The sequence below is a fragment of the Schistocerca americana genome, chromosome 2 (genome assembly GCF_021461395.2).
Source record: "Schistocerca americana isolate TAMUIC-IGC-003095 chromosome 2, iqSchAmer2.1, whole genome shotgun sequence".
Lineage (NCBI taxonomy): Eukaryota > Metazoa > Arthropoda > Insecta > Orthoptera > Acrididae > Schistocerca > Schistocerca americana.
The window spans coordinates 975,897,699-975,910,643 of record NC_060120.1 but is presented as its reverse complement, the minus strand read 5'-3'; the positions used below and the strand labels follow the sequence as shown (position 1 = coordinate 975,910,643).

Sequence of the window (12,945 nt, the reverse complement as noted above, 5' to 3'; positions counted from 1 at the left end):
ACTACTAAAAAGTTACCAGTCATTGACAAAAATTATGTATGCAATTCCTGTGAAGGGAAATGTCTTTTTCTGCTCCCTCGTTTTTTTTGGAAGTAGATCATAAAATTATTATTTACTGGATCTGTAGGCATAAAATAACTATATTAGTACATCTATTAAATTTTATTTTAACCAATGCTGCAGTGCAGCTGGAAACTCTCAACTAGAAAGACAATAGCTATAAAATGTTTCTCATCGTTTCGTTAGGCATTTTAGTAAATATCATAAATTAAGATTTCCACAGTATAATCATATGTTTTCAAGTTTGAGCGTGTCATATTTGTGATGCTTTCGACAAAGAAATGTCAATAGCGAGGATAATGGCGTCTTTTTGTTTTCTCCACCTAATGGCTTTCTTTTGTCAGACGAGTATCTCTCAGCTGGGCGCCCAAAACGCATTACGTCAAGGTCACTTACCTTTCTTACTGAAATATTTACGACAGCAGTTTCCGCTACAGTGACAGTCTCATATAAAAATATTTTCACAGTTTGAGAATTTGCGTTACAAATGTGTAGAAAACAAAATCATATAAATATAACAGTGGCCAAAAGATTTTCGACAGCATTGTAAAACATTCGCGCATGTACACACATTTCATAATTCTTAAAGTACGATTCTTGGTTTCCAACATCCTTTGCCACAAATCAGAGTCCCTAACCACTACTCATTATTCCTTGCTTTATTACACATATACATATTTGTAGACACTTCTTCAATATTTCATCATAATAAATACATAGCATAATCAAATTCCTCAAATAGCATCAGTTTATTGATCATAAACATACTGCAACAGCGTAATACACATCGTCATCATAACATCATAAAACCTCAGCCAAATCTCAAAATCGTCGTAGCTTCCTCCAATAACTTCAAAAGCTAAAAAAAATTCTCTGCTCATGTCAAAAGTTTCATCTACTTCAAATGTACTTTAAAAATCATGATCCCATACGAAATACATCATTCAAAGCTCTCATAGTATCACAATGGTTCCGAAAAATATGAAGGGTTCACACAGTACAGACAAAATACAATTTCATCAGTGTGAAGTTATCCAGCTGTGTAATTGCGTAAACATCTGTCACTGACGTAGTAAAAAAAATGTTTGTCTCTCTCAGTTAAATGATCAGATAGCTGTGTAATTCTGTGTTAGAGCAATATGGTACCGATGTATAAAGTTGTGTAAGCAAATACCATATTAACTAGGGCTCCTTGTGCTTGCCACACACATGGTACACAAAGTAAGCGTGTACCCCCCTGAGGATTAATGTAATTATACCCTCAGGTGTTACAGATTACAGCAATGGAATGAAATGTATCACGGAAAACTTTCTTTGTCATTAAAAAATCTTGAAAAATAAATGGTTCAAGTACGAAATTAATCACTCAAATGCGTGTCCTGTAGCGCTAAGTGTGCGTCTTGCTCTAAGATAATTCTGTGGAAGTATTGTAGTTATCGTCCTGTGTAAGCAAAGTTCTGCTGAAGTCAATGTACTTACCTCATGATAAACAAAAGTGAAATGCTTTGCGTATAGATATCATAGTTATTACGTACCTTACTGTGATCAAGAAAGTACTATAACGTAACGTATTGTTGTGCTAGCGAAAAGGCTGTCTCATTGTAGCTGTACCACAAAAGTGACTACTAAAACATGTTTTACTTTCCAGAATAATACATAAAAACTGTGCAGATATAAAACAGATACACCACAAAAGCAACACTGTAAATTGTGTCACATATTAGTAGCGTCGTGATATAATCGTGTAGCTGTCAAATAAACTAACCACTGTGTCATCTGTTATCTCTCAGAAAGTACTTTAAATCTAGAATGTATTTTCAAGTAAACCAAAATGTTGCATTAAAATCTCATTAGCAGTACTGGTACATGTTGTAAGTATGTCAGCCTTATAGTCATTACGTAATCGTGCAACTAACAATCAAGAATGTACACACACAATAACACTGTGTCATCTGTTCACTATAACAATGCACTCGTAAATACTGTCTGAATACGTTCCCTAGGTTCTAGACTGGATAGTGAACTTCAAAACATAGTTGCATGTTAACAGTTTCTAAGTCTGACAAAGCATACTAGTAATGTAAAGTGAAAAGTTATATGGCAAAGACTAAGTTAAAAAGCAGATTATCTTTCAATAAACTGTTTTAAATGTGAAATATGGTGTAAACCTTTACTCTTTCTTCAGTACGCAGCAAATCAACTTGAACGCAAATTATTATGCGGTATATGTCGGTAAAGAATGCTAAAATTTTTCTCAAGGTTAGCATCTATGTTATTTTTCTCTGAGCCAGCCGGCGCACGTGGCTGCCTGCAGTGCGAGTCATTGTCTGTCTCTTCGTTGGCGCGCGTCGTTATTGGGATTAGGAGACCTAACTTCTACAAATTCACCTTGTTGAGAGGGCCCTGACCTGTTTGAATCCCGACAGTTCTGATGCAATTCAGGTCTGTCGTTACGATCATATCGTCAGTCGTCATGTCGGTAGATTCCATAGTTTCTTTCTTGTCGGTCACGTGGTGGAGAATTTCTCCCTGAATCGTAACTGCACGCTGAACTGTTGCGCCTCAAGTTATTCTGTCTCCCTTGATAATAATTGTTTTGGTTCCCATATTGTCTGTTTCTATAATTATCTCTGTCATATTCATTACTGCCGAAATGCGATAGTTCTCTGTAACAATTATTCTGCCAACGGTTGTCATGCGGGTGGTGTCTGTTTTGGTCACGATTTGTGTTGTGAGAATAGCCTTGTCGTCTCCAGTTATTATTTCTTTCATCACGGATTTGCGACAGATGTGACCTGTAATTGTTGTGTTCCTGTTTTCGCGTTCCGCGATTGTCAGTGTCAATTTCTAATTCTTGTAAGAGTCCCTGAAAAGCTTCAATGTCATCTTTGCAACGCCCTGCCAAAATAATGTCGTAAATGTTCAGGTAATTTGATTAAGCAAATGCGGATGAGTTCTGAGGGGCTGTATGGGTTTGACAGGTACTGATTCTTGTGCAACATGTCTTCAAAATATTTCACAAGACTGGAGAATTCAGATTGTTCGAAATGTTTCATCATTATGATGCTATGTTTTACTCGGTCTTGTGTAGCTTGAGACCAATATGCTGAGAGGAAGGCATGATAAAATTCTCCTTCACTGTGACAATCGTGAATAACCGATCGCATTCTTACAGCTGGTTCATTCTCTAAGTAGCCACACATAAATTCTAATCTGTGCTGCAATGACCAGTTCAGAGGAAAACAATGAGAGAATTGATGAAGCCATGCTCGTGGATGAATGTCGTTGCCAGAATTCTTAAATGTTTTGAATTTACGTGTAGTAATGAACAGCTCATAGTCAAAATCATCGTGTCGGCGAGTCGCATATCGGTCATTGTTACGTCGTGTCGGCGGTTCCATCTCAAAATTCGGCGCACATTGCCAATTTCTTTCATAATTTCCGAAATGCCCTGTGTTATTATTTTGTGGCTTTTCCGTATTTCTAAGTCCCTCTTCCCGTGTTGGAGCGCGAGTGTCCTCTGAAATATGTAATTCTTGTATTACTTGTGCCAACTCATCTTTTACTTCCCGGATTTCTCTTTTGTACAGTGTATTGATTTGATTTTGATTTTGTTTGAATTTTCTAATTTGTTCATACTCTTCAGACTCAGTGAAAGCTGCAGCTCTCGTGTCATTCAGATCATCATCTACCTTTGTAGATAAGTTAGTGAACTGATCTGAAAGTTCGGCTACTTTATCCGATAGTGAAATTATTTCCTCTGTGTGTTTTTCTGAACCAAGTTTCAGAGTGTCCATTTGTGTTGAAATCGTATCTGCTGTGTCCTTTAAGTTTTCCTGAGTTTTTGCAAGTTGCGTAACCGAATCGGTAGATGCAACTGAGTCAGTTTTAGCTTGCAACGTCTCATGATTTTCATGAACAATGGTTTGCAGTTCTTTTATGGCTGCTTCGTGATTGTGTAATGGATTTTCATGCCGCGAAAAAATAGGTTGAAAATGCTCACAAATTTGTGTTTTTACGTCATTACAGACTTTTTGACATTTCGATTCAATGTTATGTAACTCATTAGTTAAATCTTCACGTGTTTGTTCAAGTGTGGTGTCTAACTTCCGAAGATTTTGTTCCATTGTGTCTAACTTTTGAAGCTTTTACTGTGTTTGTCTCTGGTGTTGTTCCATTGTGTCTAACTTTTGAAGATTTTGTTCCATTGTGTCTAACTTTTGAAGCTTTTGCTGTGTTTGTCTCTGATTTTGTTCCATCGTGTTTAACTTTTGAAGATTTTGTTCCATTGTGTCTAACTTTTGTACCCTTTGTCCCATTTGTTGCATTAACTGTAATAACAATGCACTGGTGTCTGAAACATGTTCCTCAGTGCTATTCGGCAGTGCATTTGAACCGGAAATATTCGCATTTTGAAAAGCAGAAAATGTGTCTTGACTTATTTGAGAAAACGGTGAGGACGCAAAACGTGAATCTACAGTATTTGCAAGATTGTGCCCTGTCATTTCGGATTCCTGAGGCGAGCTGTTGCCGACCGATCGATCGATAATGCTTCCCTGTTCACTATTTGTTTCTCTGTCTACGCCATTATTTGCCGCCCGCTCCATTTCCCTATGCACAATTACCAAATTACTACTTCGAATGTCTGTTAATTCATTACACAGTGGTGCTGATAAGCTAGGCTCGTCGTCACTATTATTTCTCAGTTTACTTTGAAGCCTAGTGTTACGTTTTTCACACGCCATTATTGTCACAATATTTCACACGATAACACAGAAAAGCACAATTTGAAGAGCAAAATAAGAAAACACATTAACATAGCACTGAAAATAATATCTACTTAATTGCAAGCGCAGCTGCGAAATGCTTGGTGCAAATCTACATGCATGTCACAACTGTTTTACTGTACAACAATGAAAAACTACAACTACAAAGGAAATTCTCTCTATGATTACGCCCTAGCAATAAAATATAGCTACACTAATTACACAAACTACAAGAAAAAATCAGAAGATTCCAGTGAGGTATCCTCGGCTAAGGGTCGACATATGAATCGTCCCCTTAGAAATATTATACATGACTGTGTTTAAACTGACACACAATATTTTTGGCGCAACGCAATTTGACTTTCAAAAATCCCTACAGAAGAATGGCCCTGACTAACATTAACCTATACGTTTCACAAATCACTTACCTCACAAAAATCTTCGTTACTCGAACTACTGCAATACAGCGAGCGCCACTACTGCCAGCTAAATAAAAAAAAAAATGGTTCGAATGGCTCTGAGCACTATGGGACTCAACTTCTGAGGTCATTAGTCCCCTAGAACTTAGAACTAGTTAAATCTAACTAACCTAAGGACATCACACACATCCATGCCCGAGGCAGGGTTCGAACCTGCGACCGTAGCGGTCTTGCGGTTCCAGGCTGCAGCGCCTTTAACCGCACGGCCACTTCGGTCGGCAGCTAAATAAAAGATTCAAACTACTAAAGGCACTAACTACTGATAGGCATAGTTAGCAAATGAAAGATTCTGATAGAGAACAAACAATGTATTTACCTTAATAGTGTTCAAAAGTCATAATATATATAGCAGTTCATGATATCCAGTCTTACAAATTTCAAAACTCCGCCATTTCTCTCCCCACATCCACCACTGCTGGCGGCTCACCTCCAACTGTGCAACGCTACGCGCTGTTAACAGCCAACTGCCCAACACTACAATGGCAAATTCCAACAATGCCACCCAGCCACAGACTGCACACAGCACAGCCAGTGATTTTCATACAGAGCGCTACGTGGCGTTACCATTAAAAAAACCTAAACAGCCTATTTACAAGCTACTTGACTGGGAAGCAGCTGCTCTGGTCACGAAGACTGACAACATCCAGGAGATGGGTGTGCTAACCACAAGCCCCTTCATATTTGCATCCAGTGATGCCTGTGGCCTGACTATCACATGATAGCCATCGGTACCAATGGGCCTTCATTGCCCGTTCGGCCGGAGTTTACTTTTTATTGTAGCACAGCTGAGCAGAGTTACATAGTTTTGTACACTCCATTTCCACAAAAAAGTCGCAATATTTACAACTGCCTCTGAACATTAATGTATCTCCTGATAGAGCCGGCCGGTGTGGCCGGGCGGTTCTAGGCGCTTCAGTCTGGAACCGCGCGAGCGCTACGGTCGCAGGTTTGGATCCTGCTTCGGGCATGGATGTGTGTGATGTCCTTAAGTTAGTTAGGTTTAAGTAGTTCTAAGTTCTAGGGGACTGATGACCTCAGATGTTAAGTCCAATAGTGCTCAGAGCCATTTGAACCGTTTCTTGACACAGAGAAAATACAAGGGTCTCACTCCGAGCACTTCCCGGCAGAACTGTGTTTCCCGGATGGTCCCTCGATCATGGAATCTCTGCGTTTCATTGGCAAGTGCTGTACCGACTGCACACAAAGCCTCACAGCTTTACTTCCACCAGTACATCTACTACCTTCCGTATACATCCTACCTCCCATGTATTATATACTGCTGTTTTATCTGTAGGTGGGACAACAGATATGGAAAGGAAGGAATGGGAGATACCAGAGATTATGCAGACAGGAAACGAAAACGTCCTTCGTGTGCCTTTGATTGAGGATAAACACTTCCTATAGGGATTCCTGACTAATCGCACAAAGAGCAGTGCAACGAGTCATCGGAGTTGAGTTAAGCGGAAGTGAAAGAAAGTGTGTTTATAGTAGTGAAACAAGAGTCAGGGCAACCAGCCACAGAAAAGTATAACGCCACTATTGAACGTAATGGAAGCGCTATAAATGATGAGTCACAGGTAGCAGACATATTTAATAATCATTTGTTAAATCAAGCAGAAAGTATAGGGATAAACTGGCCAATAAAAAAAATCACAGCAGTATGTTGAAGAAGTAACTCTCACAAAATTCAGTCATATGAATGTGTCAAGAACTTCTCCTTCTGAAATTAAGAAAATTATATATTCTCTCAAAAATAAAAGCTGCTTTTGATGGTGGTTCCAAAAGAGTACTAAAGATAGTTCCCATATATTGAGCCCTGTCTTATCTAGAATAGGTAATGCAACGTGAGAAGAGGGATATCAGGTTAACGACAAGCTTCACTGCTGATAACATTTTCCAGACGTTTTGAGAGGGTGTTGTATTCTAGAATAGTATCTCACACCAGCAAAAATGATATCATCATCGAACCACAGTTTGGTTTTCAGAAGAGTTGCTGTACTGAGGATGCCACTCATATGTTCACTAAGCATATTTCACAGGCATTATATGTTAGCGCCAGTTGCTATTTTCTGCGACCTGTCTAAGATATTTGACTGAGTGATGCACAGCATTCAACTAGATAGAATGAAGTTTTATGGGATTTATGGTATAGCCAATCAATAGATAATATCAAATTGAGCCAAAACAATGCCGTAACTCTTACTGGGGAGAAGTCACATATGGGGTTCCCCAAGGCTCAGTCTTAGGTCCACTATTGTTCCTCATATAAGTAGAGGATCTTCCATGTAATATATGGCCAGAATAGTTCTTTTTGCAGTTGACACTAATAGTGTAGTGAAACCAAGCACAGGTACAGAATGCTTTTGGAAGTATCACTGAGTGGTTTTCTGCGAATAGTCTCACATTCAGTTTTAAAGAGACACAGCATATTCAGTTTTGCACATCTAGGGGTACATTTTGGAACTGCTATAACACTTTAGTTCATCTAAACTTGCACTTAGAATCACTGCACATCTTGGGGAGAGACAAACCAGTAAGTTGGCATACTTGCACATTTCATTCGATAATGCCATATGGAATAAGGTTCTGGGGTAACTCACCTTTAAGAAAGAAACATTTTGTGCTGTAAGAATAATATATGTCACTCACCCACGATCATGTTGTAGACATCTAATTAAGGAGTTGGGCATTCTGACTACAGCTTCACAGTATATTTATTCCCTCATGAAGTTTGTTGTAAATAATAAAGTTCAAAAGGGACAACGACGTACACAATTACAGTACCAGAAGGAAAAATGACATTCATCACTCCACATTGAAGTTGTCTTTCGCACAAAAAGGGGCCCACAATGCTGCAATAAAATTTTTTGATCTTTTACTCAGGAACATAAAATGTCTGACAGAAAGCACATTAAAATTTGACAGCAAATGAAAATAGTTTTTTTTCTTAACAACTCCTTCTATTCCTTATAAGAATTTCTGTAGTTGTAATGTGTAATATGTGGTGGATAAGAATTACTAAATCATATATTAAGAAAAGACTAATAAATTTGCATCATGTAATCATGTTCACAAATTAATTTGCAATGAGATGTAAAATGACTCGTTCTGCATCATTACAATTTATCGTGAAAATGATTTATGGAACATTAAACTAACTAACTAGGTCTGCAATAAGGAATGTCACTGCTGACTGCCACTTCCGAGACTTACTGAGTGACGATTGAAGATAAGGGTGGGTGGCATCCAAGGTAGTCGTAGCTAACGTCCTTGGAAATTCTAAGCCAGCTAGAATGGGAATGTTGAGCAGAAGTCTATTAGTGTGGGTAGGGAGGTGACAAATTGTCTCTCAGAATCCTTCTTTTCAATTTATTTCTTTTCCAAGAAGTTCGGTGAGTGACTAAATGATAAAACTGATCAGCTTGCCGAATAACTTGCTGAATAATTTTATTTCACAAACTGCATTTCTTTTACTTTACAGCTGTGTATAAACACGCAAAAAGTTATTACAATGTGGTAGCCATACATTTTCGACAGGGTGTAGACTCTGTCGGCATAAAGAAATGAAAACATTGTGATTCTATCAGAGACAGAAAAGGACTTGGAAGAGCAGTTGAAGGAAATGGATAGTGTCTTGAAAGGATGATATAAGATGGACATTAACAAAAGCGAAACCAGAGCAGTGAAAATCAGTCAGTTTAATCTGGTGATGCTGAGAAAATTGGATTTGGAAACAATACAGTAAAGGTAGTCACTAGTTTTGCTTTTTGGGTAGGAAACTGACTCCGCCGAAGTAGAGAGGATACAAAGTGAGACAGCAAAATAACTCATGATGGCCGAAGAATAGAGGATACAAATGTAGACTGGAAATGAGAAGAAAAGCTTTTCTGGAGAAGAGAGATTTGTGAACATCGCATGTGCATTTAAGTTTTAAGAAACATGTTCTGAAGGTTTTTGTCTGCATTTAGTGTCGTATGGAAGTGAAACATGGACGATAAATGGTTCAGCCAAGAAGAGAATAGAATATTTTGAAATGTGACGCTGCATGAGAATGCTGAAGATTGGATGGGTAGATCACGTAGACGGAGTTTGTGAACGGAATTGGGAAGTGAAGAAAATGGAGGCATAATTTAACTATAAGATGGGATCAATTGATAGGCCTGAGATGTCGAGGGATCACCAATTTAGTATTTGAGGGAAGCGTGAAGGAGAGGGTAAAAATTGTGGAGGGAGACCAAGAGATGAATACGGTAAGCAGGTTTAAAAGCATGTAGGTTGCAGCTGTCATGCGGCTTGCACAGCATAGAGCAGCATGGGGAGCTGCAGCAAAGTAGTCTTCGGATTGAAGAACGCTATAACAACACAAACTTAATGTGTACCATAAAATGTTGTTGTGGACTTCAGTCCAGAGACTGGTTTGATGCAGCTCTCCATGCTGCTCTATCCTGTGCAAGCTTCTTCATCTCCCAGTACCTACTGCAACCTACATCCTTCTGAATCTGTTTAGTTTATTAATCTCTTGGTCTCCCTCTACAATTTTTACCCTCCGTGCTGCCCTCCAATACTAAATTGGTGATCCCTTGATGCCTCAGAATATGTCCTACCAACCGATCCCTTCTTCTAGTAAAGTTGTGCCACAAATTTCTCTTCTCCACAATTCTGTTCAATACCTCCTTATTAGTTATGTGATCTACCCATATAATCTTCAGCATCCTCTGTAGCACCACATTTCGAAAGCTTCTATTCTCTTCTTGTCAAAACTATTTATCGTCCACGTTTCACTTCCATACATGGCTACACTCCATACAAATACTTTCAGAAACGACTTCCTGACACTTAAATCTATACTTGATGTTAACAAATTTCTCTTCTTCAGAAACGCTTTCCTTGCCATAGCCGGACTACATTATATATCCTCTCTTCTTCGACCATCCTCAGTTATTTTTCTCCCCAAATAGCAAAACTCATTTACAACTTTAAGCGTCTGATTTCCTAATCTAATTCCTTCAGCATCACCCGATTTAATTCGACTACATTTCATTATCCTCGTTTTGCTTTTGTCCATTCCGTTCAGGTGCTCTTCCAGGTCCTTTACTGTCTCTGACAGAATTACAATATCATCGGCGAACCTCAAAGTTTTCACTTCTTCTCCATGGATTTTAATACCTACTCCGAATGTTTCTTTTGTTTCCTTTACTGGTTGCTCAATACACAGATTGAATAACATCGGGGATAGGCTACAACCCCGTCTCACTCCCTTCCCAACCACTGCTTCCCTTTCATGCCCCTCAACTTTTATAACTGCCATCTGGTTTCTGTACAAGTTGTAAATAGGCTTTCGCCCCCTGTATTTTACCCCTGCCACCTTCAGAATTTGAAAGAGAGTATTCCAGTCAACATTGTCAAAAGCTTTCTGTAAGTCTACAAATGCTAGAAACGTAGGTTTGCCTTTCCTTAATCTATTTTCTACGATAAGTCATAGGTTCAGTATTGCCTCACGTGTTCCAACATTTCTACTGAATCCAAATTGATCTTCCCCGAGGTCGGCTTCTACCAGTTTTTCCATTCGTCTGTAAAGAATTCGTGTTAGTATTTTGCAGCCGTGGCTTATTAAACTGATAGTTCGGTAATTTTCACATCTGTCAACCCCTGCTTTCTTTGAGATTGGAATTATATTCTTCTGGAAGTTTGGGGGTATTTTGCCTGTCTCATACATCTTGCTCACCAGATAGTAGAGTTTTGTCAGGGCTGGCTCTCCCAAGGCTATCAGTAGTTCTAATGGAATGTTGTCTACTCCCGGTGCCTTGTTTCGACTTAGGTCTTTCAGTGCTCTGTCAAACATAATATAACAGATATAACATCCGATACCAGCTGTATTTTTAACCAGATTGTTGTCGCCAGCTTATTGTGTCTTTAGTTAAATGAAACAACAAGTTCACTGTTACCAGTCACCATTTTATTTATTTCCACGACGCGTTTCGAAGCTGATTCCAGACACCATATTTGTTTACAAATGTGGCAGTATACATGTGATGTGTTACGACAGCAAAAGGAACCTGTGATCACTGAAGGCAGTGCCACAAGTTCCTCCAAAAATCGTAACACAACACACACACAAATGTAATACTTACTAATGTAAATCCACCCGATGATGGAGGTTTAAACCTTCGAAACGCGTCGTGGAAATAAATAAAATGGTGACTGATAACAGTGAACTTGTTGTTTCATTTAATGTCAGTAACAGTCACGGTAAAGCCTAACCTAAAAATGTTCGCATTTAAAGTGTCTTTAGTTACTGTGGCTGATGGCCTTTGTTGCAGATGGGCTATGCGCAGCTGGAGCAGCGGGGCACCGGTCTGCACCTCCGGCAGTTCTCCAGAGCCTATATCTTCCAGGACGATGACGGTAGCAGATTGGTGTTCACCAGCATCGACGCCGCCATGATCGGCAACGGGCTCCGCAGAGACGTGAGTGCACGCCATCCTACTTTTCTGCCGCATTACTTTCTAAAATTGTCTGAAAAATACTGGGACCGTGTAAGAAGTAAGGCAACCTAGGCCTGTATACAGGGGAAAACGCACACTCCAGAGGAAACACACGAGGAGCGCTCAGTAAGTAATGTAATTTTTTTTTTCTGAAAGCAGGTTGGTTCTATTCAGGACTTCGATACGCCGTATTATTCCCCACTCTTTTGGCTATTTCTCAACATGATATCCGTTCAGTGCGACTGCCATACGCCACATCAATGGGAGGGCCCGTATGTTCACATGGTACCACTCTATTGGTCGACGCCGGAGCAACGTCTTGCTGCATCCATACCCCCCCCCCTCTCCCCCTTTCTGTCATCACCAACGCTTCAGGTGGAGTGCATCCATTATTGGGCCAAACAAATGGATCTCGGAAGGTGGGAGATTGGGGCTGTAGGGTGTTTGAGGAAGAACACACGTTTGAGTCCCCCAACTGACGTCTCAGCACTATTAATAGAGGCCGGCCGTGGTGGCCGAGCGGTTCTAGGCGCTCAGCCTGGAACCGCGCGACCTCCACGGTCGCGCGGTTCTAGGCGCTCATCCTGGAACCGCGCGACCTCCACGGTCGCAGGTTCGAATCCTGCCTCGGGCATGGTTGTTAGTTAGGTTTAAGTTGGTCTACGTTCTAGGGGACTGAAGACCTGAGATGGTAAGTCCCATAGTACACAGAGCCATTTGAACCATTTTGAACTATTAATAGAGACGTCCAGTTGAGCAGCTAGGTGTTTGATTGTGATCCGTCGACCACCTGGAATGAAACCTGGAATGAGAGTGTCGGCACTTTTCTATATTAGAGCAATCACAGCAGTGCGTGGCTGACCGTCACGCGGGAGACACGCCATGATAGGAGACGCCTCGCCCAACGACCCACCGTGCTTTTGTTCAGTGCGAGGTGTCCGTAGACATTCTGCAGGCGCCTATGAATATTTGCGACGGTCTGGTTTTCCGTCAAAAAAAACTCAATAATAGCCCCCTGCTTGGAAACCGCTTCCGTTACAGACGCAATTCTGAAGGTTACGTGTAGGTTACCGTCAATGGGATCTTCATGAAACTATAGGTGCTCAAGCGTGAACATTCTACGATGTCCCACAAAAAATTCCGCATTTTTGCAAC

General features: G+C 40.1%; 1 protein-coding gene across 1 annotated transcript in view; it reads left to right on the top strand.

Moving 5' to 3' along the window:
• The window catches only part of LOC124596247 (neutral ceramidase-like), a 400,578-nt gene that overhangs the window by 122,718 nt on the left and 264,915 nt on the right, over positions 1-12,945 (top strand). The window contains exon 3 of the mRNA XM_047135314.1: positions 11,626-11,772. Coding sequence (XP_046991270.1) covers positions 11,626-11,772 — 147 coding nt within the window. The remainder of the gene's footprint in view (positions 1-11,625; positions 11,773-12,945) is intronic.